This window comes from Lampetra fluviatilis, chromosome 24 (assembly GCF_964198595.1).
Source record: "Lampetra fluviatilis chromosome 24, kcLamFluv1.1, whole genome shotgun sequence".
In the NCBI taxonomy this organism is placed as follows: domain Eukaryota; kingdom Metazoa; phylum Chordata; class Hyperoartia; order Petromyzontiformes; family Petromyzontidae; genus Lampetra; species Lampetra fluviatilis.
In genome coordinates, this window is record NC_136298.1 from 10,584,772 (window position 1) to 10,608,182 (window position 23,411).

Below are 23,411 nucleotides of genomic sequence, written 5' to 3' on the forward strand. Positions count from 1 at the left end.
CCACAGCAGGGATCTTGACAAAAGGTGTTTATTCAAATACTGTAAACGAATGTATAATTTTATTTGTTAATTTTGTGACTATCCATTCAGTGAGCATCAGACACCCCAACAGAGCCACGGAGTTGCTTGTGGGCCATGCGGTCTTACGTAGCAGTGGCAGCACTACCGATACTTCACCGCCTCTGCTTTTTGTAAACTCCCACACTCGATTTGGCAAACTAATGCGGCAATGACTACTTCATGCATCATCGCCTACATAGAATATCTTAGCCTAAAACGCCACGAAATAACAAGAAATGAAGTGACTGGCAAGAGCCCTGAAATTGCAGTGTTTGGGTTCAACAGCTGCCCCGAAATGTGTTAAATTTGAGCACAGCAGCACCGGAGGCCACCGTGTGGCCAATTGTGGTAACACGCCGGTGGGATTGCAGAGAAAAGAGTTACATGTGGTGCGGAGAACACAAGCTGATATTTCTTTAAAATGTGGACTCGGGCAGAAAACAAAAGATGAGAGCAGATGGCCAAGACTGGTGACAAACTGGCAGAAAAAGAAAACACCAAATGACTCCTACGTGGTTATATGAATCGCACGCATACAGGAGCGCGGTGGATTGTGGCATCAGAACTCCACGCAATGAAGTTGGGAGGTCTTGACCCAACCGATCATGGCTGACGGATTTCGTTTTTAAGTTGTTTGCCGAGCATAATTCTGTATCCCAGCGAGGCGTTTACTGTGCATTATTTCATCTCGTGAACAGACATTGGATGACGATTCAGTATTTAGTAACCATCATGACCAGTATTTACCCCCTCTCTTCCCCACTAACTTATGGCACACAATTTTGCACAAAATTAAAAGCAGAATGCATGGTTGAAACTTAAGGTATTTATTTAAACCAGTTATAAAACAGAAATCAATGTATATTGAGTTACATACAGTAAGCAAAATGAGCCTTCGTCACAAAGCGTAAACAGGATAGGGAAGGACTTTCTAACACAAGCTACTTCAAACAGCAAATCCCCAAGAAGCTTGCAACGTCTCAAATGTTGAGGTACACCCATCAAATTTAGCAAATGTTAAACAAGTACAGTGTGAAACGATCTTCCACATTTGGTAATTACGTTTAAAATCGTGTTTTTAATAGTTCTTGGCTTGCTTTTTTAATCTGTCGAGGCAGTGGGCACAAAATACCAAGATAAAATTCAACTGTTGGTTCATCTTCTACTTTCAATGCATCTCACAACCAGTTAAAATATTGCCGGGGCCATCTTTAACCATCTGATACACATTTTCAAGGGACCTTGTTACCACAGAAAATGCCACACTGGTCGTGACAATTGAAGGATATGAGGTAACTGGAATGCATCCTCTGGTAAAAATGGCATCATTGTAACATCATACAATGGCAAGGTATGGGAGACACCGAAAAGTGATACTTTCATTTTTCAAAAACATCCATTAACATGCAAATCAACTTATGTTGGCAGTGTTTCTTAGAATACTTTAAACTATTACCTCATTAGTTGTACTAAATATAATACACTTCCCAATTTTACATGTAATAAGAATGCAACCCTCATTTGAATATCTTGCCACCTCAAATGAATTTTTTTACAGCAACAGTGCTGTCGCATAAAAACTAGGTAAAGTTTATTTGACAACTTCCAGAAAGAATTGAAAGTTATCACAACTGGTAGAATGAAAGGCAGTTTGATTGGCAGTATATGTGCTGATGTTTTAATCCATCATAAAATCTTCTCCCCTATAGGCTGAGGTAGCAGATTTCCGTGTTTGTGATACCTACAATATAGAACTTCTTTCGCACCGTACGTAGCCAACCGTGCTAATCAGAGGTGCGGGGAAATTGGAAGTGTTGTGGCTAAAACTGTTAATAAATTATACCAAAAATCTTTGTTCAATTTTCCAACATGGTATTAAAAGGATATCTATTATATTGAACATTATGACAACATTAAGCGTAATTTATACTATTCTGTATCCAAGGGAAAAATGGTTTCTCCAATTATTAACTTTAATAAAAGAGCATGTATTCAAGAGTTTGGTAATCAATAGAAAGCACGAGTAGTTTCAACTTTACGAAATGCAATTCACATATTATAGTTACATGACAGTAATCCCCCTAATAATATGCTTTTGATAATTCTGAATGCATTCTTGCCAAAGTAGGAATATATCCAATTGCTTTGTAGGAACACATTCAAATTATTTGCTCAGCCAGCAGTGTAAATGGAATATGAAAATAGCATTCTGGAAAACACTGAAAGTTTTAATAGCAAACGTCAATACCTTTATGGTAGAAAATTCAGCCATGAATAGTTGATACTAAAATGTTATCTACCGTCTTTATACAATGCATTAAAAACAACCAAGTTTGTAGCATATTAACACGGTCTGATCTGCTGAAGAGAAATACAAACATGCTTAAAACAGACATGGCAAAACAAATAAAAGCCTTATTTAAACATTTCCATCACATATACGCACATCGTAAAACATATTTTATCTCTATTGAAATTAGTATAGGCACACTTATTGCATGTTTTCATGGCATTGTGCATCAGAGGTTTATCATCCCAACAAACCCCTAAACCTGCAGCAGATAGTAATAAATATGCCATTAAGGACATGGTCGCACGATTTTGCTGGTTTGGAATCAGATGCAATTCACTGCTCGAGTGTTGGAAGGAAGCCTACTGAAAAGCTTATAAAAACCAACACACAAGCACCTCCCATAGTGCAGCACTGTGCTGGCTTCATGCCTTTCGTTTCAATAGAGTAGGGGAAGGCACATTAAAACGAACAGTCAAAAAGCCAGCAACAGTAGAAGCTGAAGGATATCACTATTGTCTTTTGCAAAGTTTCTCACCCAGACTCCTCACTCACACTAAGTTAAGCTATTTTTCCTTCAATTTTACCTGGTGTCATTTAGGTAAGAAAATATGACCTATTAAGTGGTCCAGCTGGTTTCTTGTTCGCATTTCGCGTAGAAAAAGATTAAACTCCGGTAACCTAAGCAGAATTGATCAATTTCTAAAGAGCTGTGTAGCACAGAAATATTTAAAGCTAAACAATTTAAAGGATTCCAGTGTGATTGGGTTTTAAATTAAGAACTGCTTTCACATCTACACAAATGTAAAATCATGGCTTTGGCATCAACTAACCTGGGACACCTAAATTGTGCCGAACGACAAAATTGTAGAAATATATTGAATGATCGGTCCTACAAATTGTTTATCAAATATATACAACCTATTTGAAAAGTTTCGCATATTTAGGTAGATCTGTTAAATTTCCTTTCTATATGTATATGCAAAAACCACCATTCAGCGGTGGTAAAGAAATAAAACAATTTTGGGTTACAATTGGGCAAAATGCTTAGTATCTCACAAATGTGGAGAAGAACAAAAAAAAACAATGTCTGGTTCTCTCCACCTCTCACGCAACAATCAAACAGTAACTGGCCGAAAGACGAATGCCGATCCACCTGTGAGTACAATAAGGAATCCAGTAAGCCCGGCATGGTCTGTGTAAGATTATATGAGAAATCACCGACCACTGCCATAGCCAGGGAAGAGCTGATTGAGAAGGGTTTGCAGCTTCTGGTTGATCGCCATGCTGTTGGACTTGCCCAGCTCGAGACGACAAGCTGGACAGGTGTACACCTGAGCTTTGAACGAGCGCTGCAGGCAGCTCTGTGGATACAAAGAACGGTGGCACAATGAGAGGCACGTCACACTTTGTACATAAATACTATACCATGTCTCAAAATGCCATTTTCTTATGAGGGGTTACCTTAGACAGACAGCATGCATTCATTATTTATTCTGAGCCCACAAGTGACATTTTTATGGTTAGACAATTACTGATTTAAAGCTTTTGTGACTGCAGGGATTCATATTCTTGGTTCTTTCGGTAAAGTCACGTAGAAGGGAAACAATAAAATAAATATTATTTTTGTATTATTTTATTATTTTCCCTTCTACATTACTTTACCGAAAGAACCAAGAATAGACAATTACTGTCGCCAAAATTCTGCTATTTTGTATCAACTTACATATTTGAAATACGAATTCATATTGATTTGGCCTAGTGCTTGCCACAACGACAAAACTCACTTTGCAGACATTATGGTGGCACTCTGTGGTGACTGGCTGCCACACCAATTCTTGGCAGCAAATGCACAGACACAGCTCTTCAAGCTTTGACAGGAACTTCTGCAATGACAAACAGCACAATCCACAGAATGTAAAGCTTGCACTTACCATCTACAAATTCATACGCTTCAATATACACCTTCATTTAACACAAACAGGGAAAATGATTCATAACTGTGAACACATTGATCCTCATACCTCAACTTTGTAGACTTCATGAAATACATAATTGCCAAAAGATAATTAAATTGTATTTAGTACCAGCCAATAGATGTGGTGTTGAGAAGAAAAAAAAAGTTAAAATGGGCAGGACACACTCACTACAGAGTGGATACCGAGGCAAGGCAAAATAAAGAGGAAGACAGTGGAAGAGAAAACAAGTTTAAATGAAAACATATTGGGAGGTCACTACACTGCACATAACTGAGGATGGAATGGTAAAACTTTGAGGGCAGCCTCAAGAAAGCAATTGGAAGTTACAAACTCACAAATTAAAGTGCAGGCCTTTTTCTATGTCAGAGCCATCTATGCGCCACTCACCGTGCCCTCTGAAAGAGATTCCATGGCTTCATCCCACAGCTTCTTGTTCTGGGAATCTTCCTTGATTAGTTTCCTCTGCTCACTTGACAGTTTATATGCCTCAACCTTTGCCTTTTTCGGTGTCACTTTGGGGCTTTTGGTTGGAGTCTCAACATCGCCTGGCGCACAGCGGGAAAAACACGTCAAGCGTAAGTATTGTGTACAACTGTAGTCATGCAATTGGCGTGTATGCTATGAAGTATGCGTGTATTGTTCAGTGGAAAAAGCAAGACAGCACACGTACTTTTTAGTGATCGCTTGCGCTTGCTGGTGCCACAAGCGGGTACGGGCGTAGGAGGTGGGGATAACTCTTCTTCCTCGTCACTCTCTTCATTATTGGCATGCTCCTTATTGGCCTTGGCTTCCAAATACCCTTCTGGATACTGCTCACAACACACAAAAGCATTGTGATCACCAGTCGACATTTGTGCTTGAATTGGTCTATCATTAAGTACAATGCAGAGTATCAAAAATGCACAGTAATTTTAACGAATTACTTGACGCTATAAAAGTTATACAAGTAAATGTTTAAACAAATATTTGTACAAAAGAGTACACACCTTTAACACAAATTACCAGAAAGAAAATGCCTCACAGCCACTTAATTGATTGTGAATGTAAACGGTAAAGCATTTGAATAAAGAAACACACCTGCATCGTGAGACCAAGCATCTTGCAGCGTTCCTTGCCATCTTTAGTCCAGGGCGCAGGCTCTTCATCATCCCTCCTCAACAGATAGCGCCAAACCAGGAACCCGGACTTTCCTTTCTCTGGCCAATACTTCACGACCTGTGTTCAGCAATACAAACCCAAGCAGACACTGTTACAATCGTACCGTACAACATGCAACGATCATTCATTTCATGTCCATCATATCAAATTAGCCAGATCAATGACGATGCATTTGTCAAGAAAAACAGCGAGATTGAGGTCGTCGATGGCTTTGAAGAAGCTTGCCTTGTATATGCCGTCGTAGCGGTTGCCTTCCTCGGGTGCAAACTTGCTATGCTTGCGGCCTTTGGCACTGCGCACCACTCGAACCGGCTTACCGGCACGCCAGTCCTTTGCGTCCGCTCCAACTTTGTCATTCAGTGCTGCTTTACAATTAAGTGCTAAAGCCCTGCAATGGAGTTTTTGTATTAATACGATGACAAAATCACTTTTAAACATTTTTGATGGCATGTAAATGGATTTTCTTCATATGTATGTTGTACTCCACAAACCTGTTCATCTTTGCAAGCTTCTGGTCACACGACTGCTCGGCAGTGCGTTTGTTCCCAGACAGATCACGTCCGCCACTTCCCGTGTAAGTGAATTCAGTGCCACGGTCCTTGAAACGGAGGGAGAAAGAAGTTCAATCGCAGCTCATCACAGATTGCTTCCTTGCAATGTATCCATTATTGGAATGACAGCACGAAGACAATTCAAGTTCAAGTTCATTTAGTAGGTATAGCCCTGTGGAGCCATTCGGCTCTTGAATCGGGTGCAACCGCAACAAACAAAAAACATAACAATTACCACGTCATCCTCGTAGCCACCAGCCAGTACTAGAGAGTAGGAGCCATCCGTGCTGCGGCCATGGATTCCGGCCACGTGAGGCCTGTGCACACCCGATTCGCTCACCTGCCAAAACAACAATCTTAGGGTTAGCTATGTACGGTTGCGAAGGAAATTCAACATACATTGGAGGAAGCCAATTTAAACAATCTTGGAAAATTGAGAACATATTTTTTATTGTATTAAAATAAGTTATTCTGCAAAGATTTAAGCCAGGGGTTCAAGGTTAAATTCTTAAATAACACAGAAAAGTTTACTTATAGATGGCACAAATTGCAACCATGGGCACGGTCGTCCCACCGAGTCTTGCATGTCACATGACAACTAAAATGTATTATATGCCTACATTCACCTATTCCATCTGCTGATTTATCAATATTTGCACAAAATTTTTTAATTGGTTTATGGTTAAATACTGTACCTGCACCCTGAACTTCCACAAGGAGCCCACTGGGACCCCGGGGATCGGGCCGTGGTGGTTAGACGGCACGATGGTACACTCCTTGGTCCGGCCCACACATGCCATGCCCTGGAGATAAAGCAGTCCATTCTTTAACTCCTGCCACTTCATTAATATTACAATTATGTAAAAAAAATAGCCATCAATCGGTTTTTCTTACACGTTAGGTTCACTGATGGATAAAGGGCTGAAAATGTAGAAATATCTCGATTCTTAAATGTTTTGTTCTTATTGTATATTTTACATAATTGAAGCACATTTACAAAGGTTGTTAGAATAGTAAATCAGCTGCTTTTAATGGATATTTAGTGCTACATGTTGGCCTCTTTCAATACATTCTATCAGTTATTTCAACAGAGAACCAGATGTGTGTGTAGGTTTCACATTTTGTCCTATATTATCATTTCAATAGGCTTGTATCAGTGTGAAATGTAGAAGATACCTTCCCCCAATCTCGTGCACAGTTGGATGTGGCAGATGGCATCTTGGCCTTTTTCTTGCTCTCTTTTAGCATCTCACCTGCTCGGACAACCTCGCCATCGTCTAGCTTACAACCAGGACAGTACCTGTTGGTATGAAATGGTTCACAAAATATATTAGCCGCTTGCTTATATAGCCTGTGGAGTGAGACTGTAACTAAACTATATTTTTTAAGAGTGCAACATTTTGCGTTGTCAGTACACTGTATGCAAATGTTAATTAATGCAAAAGTAAAACAATTATAGGCCTTGATTTGAAGCTTTCGTGACTGCAGGAATCCATACTCTTTGGTTCTTTACCGAAAGAACCAAAGAGTATAATTATAGACCTGTTCTTGTTGACTTACCAGTCTTCATCATCTTTGGGAATATGACGAAGAGGTGGGTTAAGGCAATATATGTGGAACGCCATGTTGCATTCGTCGCACATCAGCTGCTTGTCAGGATCTTGCTTGCCGCCACATATGTGGCAAGCACAGTGCCTGCAATCTTTGTTTGGATCATCCTTGCACACCTTGCATTCTGGACCAGTCTGCCCTGCACCCACAATCGCAAAGTTCAATTGTCAACATTCATGATATGCAACCCAATGAAAGCAGTAACTTTAACTTGAAATTACTATGCATTAACGTTTAGGTACATTAAACTCACTATTATTTCCAGTGATTTTTCACATTGAATAAGTGTGAGAGCTCCCACTCAAAAAAATAATAATTTTAAACAAATAGCAAGAAACAATTAATATCCAATAGTGATTTATTACGTTTCACGGGGCTGTTGCTGGTGATCTCAGTAGCTTTTCCAGGCTCTTCAATCTTGTACACTTCATCCACAAACCGTATCTTGCAGTCTGTCAGAGCCTCAGCACCATCTCTAAGAATGGCAAAAATACACACGTTTGAATATCAACATTATTTTAATGGAAAAAGAGTTCCCACAATTATACCTACACCCAAAACAGAAAATAACACTCAGGCACAAGCAACTACCAAAAGCCTACAGTGAAAATGTTTTCATTACATCAACTTTTACACTAGATGGCAGCATGCTACACTAAAAATAGTATTGGAGTGTAAAACAAAATACGGTATATCGGCAATCACTTCCTAGGGCTGTTGTTGCACTTGCCAACCTTGTGGAACGATGACAACATAACGGGCAACTAATCACCATGAAAAGCAAACCAAAACTTATGCAGCGCCGCCCAAATTTACATTTTCAACTAAACAATGTTTTCGGTTATTTTTTTGGTCACTTAGACACGAATGCAATACCCAGATGTTCTTCTGTAACGTTGCAATACTCTAACAAACTGCCCAGAAGCAATCATTCTATGTTTGTATTTCAGACTCATTTCCCTCCATAAGGGTTGAAAGTAGTGGTGCGTTTAAGATTACAGGAATTTTAAAAGCAGTGGATAATAATTCATGAAGGTACCGAATAACAAGCTGCACTGGCCGCTTTCCCTGCTCTTGGCAGAATTAAATAGAACATGTATAATTCATTAGGGGACATTTTGTTCCCATAAAAATTGTGGACCAAATTATTAAAAATAAAGTAGTCTTAACAGAACCGCAGTAATGACCTCACTGTGACCCAACTACCACCAGCCATCGGAGCATTGCCCTTAGTATCTCATGAGACTGCAGTGGGTAGTTTCACCGAGTTATGTAGTAAACATTCTAATTGCAGCACACCACATCAAAGGAAACGTCCAAGTTAATTAGATGTTTTTCATGACCGCTGCATTCCAAACCACTGAAGTTCCAGTTTTTTGTCTGTGAAGAATGGGGCAGTCGTTTTGACCACCCAAGCCAGAGACATGCATCAAATCTTAATGCTAATTAATTGTTTGCAATGTGGGAACAAATGCAGAAATATGTAGCGAGTCTGTTTTTCAGTGTACAACTTGTGAAAATGCACCGACAACCTGTGTGGTCCGAGCACTCATAAAAACACATTCCAAGAGTAGACCCTTATAACACACTGGCAAAAGGCATTTGGCATTGTATTAATTTTCCATTTTCTGGCAACAGGTAGCTCAAATACTGCCAGGCTTTGTGTGAAAGAAACTATTTGGCTAGCTGCCTGCTCTGCATTATTTTAGCAACATCACAAATTCAGATACTTCAGCAAAACATTTAAATCATCCCGTTTCCCAAGAAAGTAGTTTTAGCATCGTCTTTGAAGTGTTTTGGCTCCGCAATGTTTGACGTGAGTACAGCGAGAATATATCTGGAAATACCTTATTTTAATCATCTTGTTAATAAAGTAGATAACAAAAAGATAAAGAAGCTGTTCGCACAAATGCACCTATAAGCCTTTCTACAATGTACTGCTATGGTTTGCTTGGAATGTCTAGTGGCAATTTTACTTCAGCAAGAGTGCATATCATCATATGCTACACCGCATTTCAAAACTGATTAGACAGTAAGTAAAAAGGGCACTTGCATTCTCACTCACCCAATAATGACCAGGGCTAAGAGCTCCCGCAGGGTACGGGTTTCACGTTTTCGCTGGATCTGCGCATCATACCAAAAGCCACGCTCAGTAGGCTCATCTGGGTTAAAGTTGACCATGACTACGTCTCCAATGGCCAAATCCTGCCAAGGCACTAGCGTGCGTGCCCGTGGCCGAATGTAGGGCCCTTCACACACCCGCACAACGCCATATTCAGGGTAGCTGTGCACACAAACACACGCACACAAACACACTTTAGACATGCATCACTGTCTGCATCTAAGATATTTCCAAACATGGATCCAATTTTCACACAAGTCTCTGGAATACCAACTTGACCATACGTTTCCAGATGGGTGTTTAGGGACATCATAAGAAGCATGACTAACTTGTCATACTTTGAACTTAATACAGGCATACCTTTAATAAAGCTGTTTCGTTATAACGCTCTTTTGTCCTCGAGGAAAAGTCCCGCGCAGATCAGCCCATATATGGAAGTAGGCGTGGTATTGCCCTAGGGGCACGTCTTTGCCCATGTATTGGAACCTGAATCGAGGTGTCTATTGTAGCGATTCTGCTCATAGTCCATCCAATTAGAGTAGATTAATTGGCGATCCATGGGCAAAATCCCATTTAGTATAGCTTCCTGTGGAATGTGTGTTTATGGCAAACCGGTGGTTATTCTTACGGGAGCTCCAACCAAATCCACTGGCGAGTACATAATTTCTTGTATTTTTTATGTAATTTTCACCAAGTCATTATTTGTATTTATGAAATGCTTTCAAACATTTATCATGTGTACACTATCATTAAGGCTATTACTGATACCCCAATGAAGCCCTCATATCGCTCATAGGTCAAAAAAGCACTGTCGTAACACATCTCAATTGGAACCATGTTATGACCCTCCTATAGCACTGTTTCGTATCATGCTCCACTTAACAAGAATGCATCCTGAGCGGTATAAGAGGTATGCCTGTACAGCATTAAATAGTTTTGTCTTTGAAAACCAACATTATTGTAACACAGCACAGTGGCCAAATTAACTTCATGGCAAGTTTCCATAATGAATCGTATGTAAAAAGGCTGTCACGTGAAAAAAATGGGGGGAAAATAACTTTGAAATTATCAAGTGTACAAGGGATGCTGCCAAGAAAATATAACATCAATTTACAAACACTGACCATCATCTTCAAGATCAAATACTGAACAAGTAGCAATTTTTTATATTCTCACCATAATTAAAACCAACAGTTTGCATTTATTTGAACGATAAAAAAAACAGTGAGGAGTCATGGCACACAGCAACCCTACAAAACTTACTCATCATATTTTACGTGGTAAAAAATATCGTTGCAGGTTGACGATCTCGCTGAAGCCGAATGGTCTTGAGAAGTGCTCTCATCAGTGCATTGAGGTTTTGTTGACGATGACATTGCCTGATCATCACTCGGCACATCTCCTTCCCCTGAACCCCGAGTTACACCTACAACCTCTGCCTCAAACCAGGCCCCAGTGTTGGAGTCTCGGACATCCACCATCTCATTAATCTGGATCGCACACAATGGGATAAGATAAAATAAAATTAGTAGTCAATTTATGTATGTAAGCAATCACGAATAAAAATCTAAGGATTGTAAATGCAAGTTAAACATCTGCACGACGCATTACTATGAACAAGTGAAGCAAACCAGCTGCAAATCAAGTCTCACCTTGTATGTGCCAAAGCCAGGGTTGAGGACGGCCTGTGTAGATGTTCCTGGAATGGCAGGCTCAGCATCGAGTGGTGGCTCTCCACTGTTGGAGTTTTTGTCTGAGTCGCCCTGAGAAGAGCCACAACCCGAGTCTGTGTCGGACAGCTCGCCCCCATCGCGTCCGTACTTAGCTGGTTGGTTTGAAGGGGCCACAATGGTAACGGCACTCTCAGTCACTGCTGTGCTGGAAGTCTGCCGGACCAGGAGTTGTACAATCTCGTTCAGACCCACGCTGTAGTCAAAAAGGCTGTGTCCATTCTCCATCTATAGAAACACACCATATATTCGCAAATTTAGTATAGGGAAAAATGGGATTCTTATTATACTTGAACTCGTTTTACTTTATGCAATGTCCAATCATATTTAACACAATGAAAGACAAAGCTCCCTAAAAAAATTCCAGTTAACGTCGATGCACTTAAAACATCCAATAATAATGCAAACAGTGTTTTCTTCTACAAAAGAATGTTTGGTAATGGACATGAAACTGATTCAGTCTTAAAAGAATGCAAAGTAAACAATACACGTTTGCAAAAATACTGTACTAAAAAATGTGTTGGTTAAACTGTATAGCAAGAGCACACCAAATACTGGGAGCAAAGAGTATATCATTTTCTATTTTTCCTTTGCATTCCCTGTGCATGGACAAACAAGTTCACAGACGTGCATCATATCCTCCTGGACACCCCGAATACTGTTATAGCCAGGACATTCCATGCCTCCAAGTCATTCATCCATTCCAGACCGCCTATACTTCCTGTTGTGTTCAAACACCTACTTCTATGTTCACTTGAAACACACAGGAACATCTGTACTGGAATTAAAAGTTATCGGTAATCAAAATATATTTCCTGAATATCCTGAAGCCATAAGATGATAGTTTGCAAAATACGACACACATAAGGCTACATGAGTCAATGGCAGAGCCAGGATTTTCAGGTAGGGGGGGGGGGCAACCCTTCCAGCAATGAAAAATGATAGGAGTTTTTAGTAAGGACTTGTCCCTTGCTCTTTATTCGACACGTGTGCGGCGATGGCGCAGCCATCGATCGAGGGTCGAATTAGAACCGCGCTGTGTGATCGGCATCGTGCTCGCTGAAGGAATGCCTTCAGGGAAGTCGTGCACTGTATACGCAACTACGCACAATTCTGCGAGTCACTTATAACTGCTTTTGCCGTTAGTTATTGCCAATTATGGACTCAGACTATTGTCCTATCATCTCTAGAGTCCCTGGCACATAATAATATGCTACAGTGGCAGTCGCAAAATGCCGATTTATTACTAATAAACCCCAATTATCTGATCGAAATTAGGGACTTCGATCGGATTATTGGGGGGGCAACGTGCCACCCCACCCCCCCACTGGCTCCGCCAGTGTACATGACCATTCAGTATATATCCACAATTGGGTTATTTTAGTTGTGGAGTGGAAATATCAATACTAACCCATCATAGAAAAAATTGCCCACAATGGATTTGTGCAGGATAGCGGGTACAAATTCCAGGACTATCCCCACCAACATGAAAATCTACACAGGGGATTTTGTTTTAAAATGTGCTCGTCAGTGGTTTCTCGGATCACACAACACAAAAAATTGCACATGTAAGAAAAAATAAGTTCATAAGTACGTAACCAGCAAACATTCAAGCCTGAGAAAAATTGGTACCATGCAATCTTGTAAAATGTGACAAAATTCATCACAAATAACAATTTGTATTTGCCACAAAAAATATCAACCTAAAAGTTACCTTTAAGATTAATTGTGTTACAACAAAGCCTCATGTGATAATTACATAATCTAAATCGGCAAAACATTTTAATGAACGATGAAAATATTATTTAAAAAATGTATTGTTCAGTTGCAGAACAAATATAAACAATTATGGCAAAGTGCCTCAGTAGGGTTACGCTCCCAACAAGGGAAAACGATGAAGACCCAGAGCGAATGTATGCCTGATGGTGGGGAGCGGGCCAGCCCTTCAAGTCACGTGTCTGTTCAGAACAACGGCTGCACAACAAGCTCCGCCATATTCACAAGCCGGGCCACGACTTGATAAAATTGCATCTCCAAATGGCCGTCTACACATTCAAATAATCCTGCTTTTCCCCTTAAATCGAACACATTGTTACATTAGTATTTCCAATTCAGGGCTAATTTTCGCCTTATTATGTTTGCAACTTCGTATTAAATACAATAATTAATTTAAAGTGCCGTGTGACGTAAAGGCCATGTTTACATAAAACAATGTACCAACGTCTCACCGTCAAGCCTGTTGGTAGCATATGCATGCAGGTCCACTCATGCCTTGTTTGTAGCCTTAGATTTTTATTTTTTTAAAGACTAGGACTATTATAAAAATAGTTTGAAATTGAACTAAATTTTACATTTTAACTAAAATATCTAAATAGTGTTAACTAAAATTTACGAAACTGAAGGCATGTGAATAAAGCAATTCCACTTTTTTCAGGCAATGAATAATACTTCCTTAATATAACAGAAAACTCCATAAACACATTTTCCTTTACCCAGACGCGAGCAGTACAGCCTGCGCTGACCCCATCTAAGTTCCCTCCCAACATTATCTTTACAAAATTGGTTGGTGTTACCAATTTCAGATAATTGAGATATTTAAAGTGTTGGCAGCGCACACCTGTGAATACTCCTCCTTTAACATATAACAGCCTTAGAAAAGCACAATGGGCAATGTCAAGATCGCTTGTTGTACAATGTCGTCTTCTTCACTCCCAGTATAAACGCACGGCCTGAGTGATGAGGGCAATTTTAATAAGAAAACGTGGCCCGAAAAAAATTCACCGTACCAATGCTCCATCTGTAATTATTGGATAAGCTCACAGCTCGTCAACGTAAAAAAAAAACAGTTTAAACGTATAAAGCAGACGTGTTGGGAATTTTTAAATAATTAATTCACAACGCAGCCTTAGTAATGCCCATGTCAGTGTTAATCCGTGCAAAACAAGTGACCAAACTATTGTGATATCAGCAAGTTATTTTACAATGGAGCAATTAGAATGCACCATATAACATACATCAACTGTGCGTCAACAACCCTTTTGAAACAAAATGGCTGTGTGGCCGTTTTCTATTGGGCGGTGCGGAAACCAGCGTAGTCCCGCTACAGAAAATGGGCGGAGGCACAGGCAGAACGTGGTAGTGCTGTTGTGGGCCTTGAATTGTGCATCCCCTCCTGACAATCTGCCTCCCCCAACAAGGACCAGTCGAGGAACCCAATTCTGGGACGCTACTACTTTAGCACGATATTACATTTGTTGAATGGCAGTTTATATGCGTGGGTATACAGCACGCACGTGCCTGTAAAAATAGGGCATTTTAAAAAATTACGTACCATTTTTGAAAATGCCAACTCCGTGTACACATTCCAAAATGCTAACATTTCAAGCCCGTTCCTTGGTGATTTACAGTTTGTAATACATAGCATGTTATTGTGAAATGTCTATGTATAGCAGATATATCATGTACTCTTAACATTTGAGTATATATAAGTAGCTGGCATTAAAAACGTATTTTCTTTACATATTTTTATTTCAGACAAGTTATAATTGAAAGAATTAATAATTTTCAATGGCTATACAAGGTTAATGTAAAACAATAATTTAAAGCCCTCTCTCAATCCAGGAATGGATTGAAATCTATTCCTGGATTGAAGGCCTCTCAAAACCGTATTGGTCTGAGGTTGTATGACCATACTTCACCACGCCAGTCAGTACAGTTAAGTCCTTATTAATGCCACGAATTCCAGATAATTTCGCCAAATTTTTGAACGCTAGGCTATATTTAACATAAAACACATACTTTAATATGACTCCGATCTGGTCTGTTATAGGTTACCAACACCTAAAGACGAAATTAAAACGGCTCACGGTACCACCAGGAAATACACCCTACGGCTTCACGGTAAATAATGTAACGGCATCTTACATTCTTGCTCGTGATCATTTTTGCAAACGACTACGGCCGGCTCTGCAGCGGTCGCGTGCAACATTTTTCTACCTCGGCGCTTAAAACACCACCGCCGCCTCCCAATTGTAAAAATAATACATTAAGTCCAACGCTCCCATTGCTTTCATCTCACCCCTGGGGGCAAGGGAGGGGGCGCAAAACGGAATTTGTATGCGCGAATATTACCGTGCCCGCATGTCGTGGGCACAGCATCGTGCCCATTTTTTCGGCCGCGCCGAGCACGTGAGAGGCCGTGGCGCCTTTGTGTTCCGCGAGATTCAGTAGCACCGACGATAACGAAGGGGGGGGGTGGTGGTGTTACAACCAGGCAGCTGCCATGGCGCTCGCACGCACACACAGGGACAAGCTTGACACTGCCGCAGTACACTCGCGTACATGGCGGATAAGGTGTTATGTATTCGTCGATACGACACGCACGCACACAGGGAGACTTATTTAACCACACACAGGTACACGGAGAGACGGGTGGAAGCGTTGACGGCCTGTCGCCTTGCTTTGGGCCGCCCCTCTCCACGTGACCGCCGCGGTCAGCGTTCCTGATGTTCTCAGTGGGTTAGGGGTGAGGGTGAGAAGGGGCTGGAGTGGTGGGGGTTGGGGCGTGGGGTACAACAGCAAAAGGCGACTTTTCCCCCCCTCCCACCCCCGGTCTCAAGGGGGCCGGACACACACGAGGTCGTGGACCCAGGGTGGGGAAGATGCCAATGCAAAGCGGCCCGCGTTTAATCACGGGTCTAGCCCACCAGGACAAAACACGTGCGCCACGCAACACAATGCGCGCCAGGGGTCCCCTCCCTCTCGGTTACACAGGTACAGTGGTCGCATGCATGCCATTTTACAGCAGCCCCACACACGCTGGGTGTGCATTGCATCTGCGATAGAGGAAAGAGCACAACAACGCTGATGGGAAGGATGAACGATCGGAGATGGGAAACGTCAAGTGGATATTATACAATGGCTGATGAAGGCGACGAGAAGGACTCATCCACTGGCGTAGACAATCGATGCTCAAAAATAGATAATGGTCTTCACCGGTGTAGAAGCAATGGATGTATTAATACAAGGGGGGGAGGTGTGAGCAGTTGATATAACTACAATATAGTTTAAATTATTATTCACTGCACAGACTGTCCCCCCCGTACCTCCACGGTAGACAATTAAGATTACTGTTATACCGATCCCGCGTCCATAAAGTATTTCATAATGCAGTTTTTTTGTGTTACATCGCGTCAATATCATAAACGTGTCGTAAAACCCGCCACCACCCGACACACATCGGCTGTGTCGAGCGCTGGCGGGTTTAAAGACACATTTATAGATTTACGCGATCTAACCCCCCCAAAAAAAACCTTTATCTATATTGTTCACGAAAACCGACGTGTTAAACCGATAATAATTATTAATTCACTTTCACACAAAGCATGGCCCCCACCACCACCGCCCCACGTTCCCACGCCGCCCGCACTTCTCCCACCTCGGCAGGGCCCCCAACCCCAGCAGATCCCTCCACGGACATCCCTGCCCCGTACACAATCAAGGCCCGCGATTGAACCCTCCACCACATCACAACTTTTGACGCCACACTATCAATTGCAACTTCTCACACAGGCGACGATCTCTTCATCTTCTTCACAAGACACGCGCCACGCGCGAGCACTTTCCCAGCACTTGCCTCGCTCGGCTCACACCACGACCACGAGGAGCTTTCACCTCCCTTCCCCCCCCCACACACACACAAACCCCGCACAACAAGAGAAACCCGTGTCTCTTCTTTCTCTCCGGCGGTCGGGGTGGTACCTGCTTGCCGCGATAGAAGAGCCTCTGCTGGTCGGGCTCCACGCAGAACACCTCGTGGATCCTGGCGCGGAGCTCCTCGATCTTCGTCAACTTGGACAAGTTGTCGAGGCGGTGCGTCTGCTTGCCGTCCATGGTTCGCACCTGAATCCACATGCTGGTGGCTGCTGGAGGGGACGAAGTCCCGGGGTCTTGAGGCGCGGGGTGGGGGAATGTGGAAAACGATGTTCGGTTTTGATTTTTTTTTACGAATCGCAAGTAGCACAACGGCTCACGGGCGAGAAGCTCGCATCGACTGCTGTTGTTTTGTGCGGGGAGGGGGGGGTTGTTGTTTATGTTATTTAAAGGGCGGCTGATTAAAAAACTAAAATGTTTCGCGTCGAGCCGCCGCCGCCGCCGCTCAATGAACGCTCCGGCGCGGGCGGGAACCTCTATGCTAATGAGCGGCCTCGCGAAGTCTCGCGAGATCACCCGCGCGAGGCAGAACGAGACTTGGGCTGATTATTTAATTATTTATTTTTCAAACCCACTCCACCACCAACCCCCCACCAACCACCACCACCGATATATTTTAAGCGGAAAAAAACATAACCGCGCCGTTTCACGCATAAGCAAACGCGAAAAATAAATAGCAATTACAATATATTTAATGGCGCATTTTATTATTTGTTTTTGTACAAAATTTAACTCACCGGGAGACGAGAAGCGGCGCCGACTCGAGCTCGTCCGATCAGAGTCTTGTACGGGAGGGGGCGTGGCTAAAATAATGACGGGGCGGGGGTGTGGGTGGGTGTGGGTGGAGGCTATTCATGGGCGGGGCTAACGCGTCAAGTCTCGCGCGCGCGGGGCCCCCCCGCCCTCCCAAGAGCGCGTAATTTTTGGCGGGAACTCGCCGCTTCCGCGAAGCCGCTTTGCGTGTCCCCCCCTACCCCGCCTCTCCCCCCCGCCCCTCCCCCCTACCCCGCCCCTCTCTCCGCGCTTTTTTTGCAGCACGTGCTAGAAAGTTTGGCGTCCCGAGCCGTTCAATGACATCGGACGAGGGTTCCGTTTTTTTTTAAGCGTTTAACGTGTCCCGTGTGTTAACGTCACTTATTGTCGCAACGCTTTAAATTACTTTTTTTAAATGTGTTTTTTATGCCGTCAGTGGGGGGGCGAAACCACCACTCCGAGTCCAAAGTTTTCCCGCGTTCCAGCTTCGATGGTGCGCGCGCACGTGACACCACGCGCGCATGCGCACGACGCGCTCGCTTTTCCCGCCAAAACCCCTCCGCTTGGCAGGTGGCGGGAAAATCATCTCGGAAATCTCCAAGATAAGAAGAATAAACAACCGCCTTGGTCGGATTGCAAACAAAAAAAACCCCGTCGGCACTTCAACTCACAACACTGAAAACACTTGAATGTAATTACAAAAAATTATCAACTTATTTAATGCCCCCCCCCACCCCCTCATTCGGCTGTCGTTCTATGAAGACGAAATCACCCGAAACATTCCCCATCTTACACTATGAGACCTCCTTTACCAGTGGCAAAATATAATAGGTTTTTACCCTTTCAACTGGTACAAAAACTGACACTTTGTACAAAGGATCATGTTTGCAATAACCACAACACAAGCAGTCAGAATGCAAACAAGAAACAACTGATAATGATATGCACTGTCCTCAACTAACCGAACCCACACGGACCAGCGTGGTGAAGTATGGTCAAACGAACCCGTGCGGCTTGGAGATGCCCTCATACAGCAGTGGATGTAGGGCTGTACATGTAGAGTAACAACAAACACATTGCGCCCTACCTATACTCAGGGCAAACAACATCATCATCATCACCTTCATCCATTCATCCCCAGGCGAAACATCATCAACATCTTCAACATCACCTTCATCCACTCATCCCCAGGGGAAGCATCATCAACATCTTCAACATCACCTTCATCCACTCCTCCCCAAAGCTGTCGTCACCTCACGTCGATGCGACGCAAACAACAACAACAATAGTTCAACACGTAGGAGGCTTTCGCGACCAATAATCATCCATAAGAGGTTTTTTTGGGGGACGGGGGTTAGATCGGATAAAGATATAAATGTGTCGTTAAACCCGCCACCACCCGACACAGCCAACTAGTAAGGGTTGTGTCACGTAAACAGAACGTGGCCAATTCGTCACTAATACAGCACTAGTGTAGTGTATAGTGTAGTGTATAGTTGTGTATAGTGTAGTGTACTAGTACAGCACTAACCGGAGAGCCAAGCTGCAACATTTACAATCTGGGTACTCTCCAACACACAGGTAGTGACGAATTGGCATGTTCTGTTTACGTGACAACCCTCACTAGTTGGCTATGTCGGGTGGTGGCGGGTTTAACGACACATTTATAATCTAGATTTGAAGTTTTGGAACCAAAGAGTATGGACACATTTAGAAATGTACGCGATCTAACCCCAAAAACCCCTCTATTATGAACAATAAGAACAATCCACCCAGCAATCTGGCGATTTCATCGCTCCATCTCTGCGGACTACGTTACTCTTCCCTTGCCTAATCCTGGCTTGCAATCTTACCCCACCAGACAACAACAGACGAGGTCTTTAACAATCCACACATTCTCTCAAGCCAAGTATACTCTCGCTGATATACGATCGGTGTCACAAAAAAGCTGTGACACCGATCACCGCTAAGTTGTATGTTTTACTTGACTATGTAATAAACAACAACTGTAAACTTTTTAAAATTTTACCAGGTAGGCCCCATTGAGCTATATAGCTCTTTTTCAGAAGCGACCTGGCCATGAATGATAGCTCAACGAAGTGGCTTATTATTTGGAAATGTATTAAAGCCAAATACTCTAAACTCACGTTGTTTCTAAATGTGGAGGGGAAAAAAACAACGGATGCCCCGGAGACAAATCCACGCGAATTCAGGGAAAGCGAGAGACACGCAAACTCCAAATATACAGCAGGCGTCAGGGTCAAGATCGAACCCACGACCTCCTGTATACCAGGCGAGGTAGTTAACATCTCCCTAGCCATCGTGATGATGATGATAAAGAGAGTCGTGCAGACTCCAAATATACAGCAGGCGTCAGGGTCAAGATCGAACCCACGACCTCCTGTATACCAGGCGAAGTAGTTAACATCTCATAGCCACCGTGGCGATGATGACGATGAGAAAGAGAGACATGCAGACTCCAAATATACAGCAGGCGTCAGTGTCAAGATCGACCCACGACATCTTATATACCAAACGAGGTAGTTAACATCTCCCTAGCCACCGTGGCCATGATGATGAGAAAGAGAGTCGTGCAGACTTCAAATATACAGCAGGCGTCAGGGTCAGGATCGAACCCACGACCTCTTGAATACCAGGCGAGGTAGTTAACATCTCCCTAGCCACCGTGGTGATGATGATGAGAAAGAGAGACATGCAGACTCCAAATATACAGCAGGCGTCAGGGTCAAGATCGAACCCACGACCTCCTGTATACCAGGCGAGGTAGTTAACATCTCCCTAGCCATCGTGATGATGATGATAAAGAGAGTCGTGCAGACTTCAAATATACAGCAGGCGTCAGGGTCAAGATCGAACCCACGACATCTTATATACCAGGCGAGGTAGTTAACTTTTCCCTAGCCACCGTGGCGATGATGATGAGAAAGAGAGACATGCATACTTCAAATATACAGCAGGTGTCAGGGTCAAGATCGAATCCACGACCTCCTGTATACCAGGCGAAGTAGTTAACATCTCATAGCCACCGTGGCGATGATGACGATGAGAAAGAGAGACATGCAGACTCCAAATATACAGCAGGCGTCAGTGTCAAGATCGAACCCACGACATCTTATATACCAAACGAGGTAGTTAACATCTCCCTAGCCACCGTGGCCATGATGATGAGAAAGAGAGTCGTGCAGACTTCAAATATACAGCAGGCGTCAGGGTCAGGATCGAACCCACGACCTCTTGAATACCAGGCGAGGTAGTTAACATCTCCCTAGCCACCGTGGTGATGATGATGAGAAAGAGAGACATGCAGACTTCAAATATACAGCAGGTGTCAGGGTCAAGATGGAACCCACGACCTCTTGTATACCAGGCGAGGGAGTTATAGAACATTTCCTAGCAACTGCGGCAATTTAGTGGTGCAGGGAGCTGATCACCCCTCGAACCCACCCACCAAACGCCGCATGGCCCTTCCATGGACTTAACAATGCACTGTACTGTCCGTTTTTACACAACGTGAGTGCATAACCCAAATACAAAGTACAAGTGCAAACACAGGCCGTGTGTGGACCTGTAGATTACAGGTTAACACACCAAAGGGGCATGGTTCTTTCCCCCCTGGCCCAATTCGTGTTTATGGCCATCCTACGCATTGGTGGTGTTTGCTCCCTATTGATCCGTACCGTTTACGAAGACTTAATTTCCTAACTTTGGCACCACTGCGATGCGGTTAGCCTTTGAGAACTCTTTGATCCGCCCCAATGTCAGTTGTACAAATCCGGCTGCGAGTTTGTGACAAAGGCGGTCAGCGATGGAGTGAGTGCGAGGTCCTGCATATATTGGCATCATAACCTTCAATCATTATAATCACCATTAGCCATGTTTTATACACTGATGGATGAAGGCCTCCCCACGTCGTCACCATCCCTCACAGTCAAACGATGCCACAATCCAACTTCACTTTGCCTCTTTTTTTCAAGGTAGATATGGCTCAAAGCAATAATGCAAACGTGTGTTAGAAGGCCAATAACATTGTATAAAGCGTGAAATAATAAAGTACTGTTACATAAATCGTCGGTAACAAAAGTGAGAATTTTAACATTACTTAATATCGAGTTAAGGCCACTGGACATTTTATGACACCCGACCAAGAGTTGAGCTTCATCTAGCTATGTTTAATGTTGATATGACATTTATAAAGAAAAGTAAACCGCTAATATTTTACACAGGAGACGACCCTATGTGTCACAAATCATTTGTTCAGCATTCGGCTGAACAGGCCGAGTAAGTATTCCCAGCGATTACACGCACTCATATGGTTTTAAACGGATTTCCAAAAGCGAGCAGGGCAAGGTCACAAAACATAAGCAGACATATCCGATCCTGTGTTTTTTTCCACGCAGGCAGGGCCCACAGCCCCTCCATGCGCCGAACGCAGTGACACGAAAGCAAGTGCCACCACCTCTAATTTACTCCCTTTCACTCTGAGATGTCGCCAGTCATGTTTCTGCTTTAAAACGTATCTTTTTCTTGCCGAGAATGCAAAATGTGTGGGTGTCCGGTTGCGAAGACGTTGACCACTAGTAAAACTGTTAAACTCGACAGGTACAAGATAAGCGAGATATGCATAATTCTGGCCGAAAGCATAACATGCTTTGTACAACAATTCAAATAAGTTTTTACATTTCCAGCACGTGCTCGAATTCTCATGCCAAGATATTCTCCTTTTCACAAATGTCACTCTACACCAAGGCATGTCCATAAAAGTATGACAGTTCATTACAAATAATGTAATGTAAAAATACCAATTACAGTATTGTAATAGGTGCGCTTTGTACATCTCAAACAGCTACATAGCTGCCACAATTGGAAGGCAGACACATTTAAAACAGCATCACATGCTGAGGAACACAGGACTAAAAACATGACCACTGCGTAACTGTGCTCCCTTGAACCCGAACCTTGGTGACAACCTGGTCTCTGTAAGCGTGTGCGTAACGCCTATATACAATAATAATTCGTTGTGTGCCACATGGGACTTCTGAAAGAGGCAAGCGGACAAAGAAACTGCACACAATTGCTTCAGTGTTCATACCACAAAATGTAACGAAATAATGACGTGAATATAATCATTATTGTCAGCAATTAATTCATGAAAGTCAGTAAAAAAAATAAGTTGAATGCCTCCTCTAGAGCTAGGGGTCATTTTCCCACAATTGTCTCTTCTTTTTGAGATAGCGGTCCTAGGAAAGATGCATCTTCCAGGGACATTAAAAGTCCCGTTATTTGTCTGTTGTGTCATAATACACCACTCAAAACAATGCATTCACATGTAGTTCTCCTCTCTTTCGGTATTGAGATATTCTTCTTCCCATGATTGTCCTGGTTTTTTGTATTCCTGAGGTGGTAACTCTATCTGGAGTCTCTTGG

General features: G+C 42.8%; 1 protein-coding gene across 1 annotated transcript; it reads right to left on the minus strand.

The window, feature by feature from the left end:
- Positions 1 to 871: 871 nt before the first annotated feature.
- Positions 872 to 18,007, minus strand: UHRF1 (ubiquitin like with PHD and ring finger domains 1). Its single transcript, XM_078867671.1, has 17 exons — positions 17,951 to 18,007; positions 17,262 to 17,449; positions 11,424 to 11,729; positions 11,035 to 11,261; positions 9,715 to 9,933; positions 8,015 to 8,124; positions 7,599 to 7,788; positions 7,215 to 7,338; positions 6,734 to 6,841; positions 6,274 to 6,378; positions 5,979 to 6,085; positions 5,713 to 5,875; positions 5,407 to 5,544; positions 5,000 to 5,138; positions 4,717 to 4,874; positions 4,138 to 4,236; positions 872 to 3,714 (listed from the first exon to the last, which is right to left on the minus strand). The coding sequence occupies exons 2-17, from the start codon at positions 17,412 to 17,414 to the stop codon at positions 3,568 to 3,570; spliced, it is 2,493 nt and encodes an 830-aa protein (XP_078723797.1). The 5' UTR covers positions 17,415 to 17,449; positions 17,951 to 18,007; the 3' UTR covers positions 872 to 3,567.
- Positions 18,008 to 23,411: the final 5,404 nt, after the last annotated feature.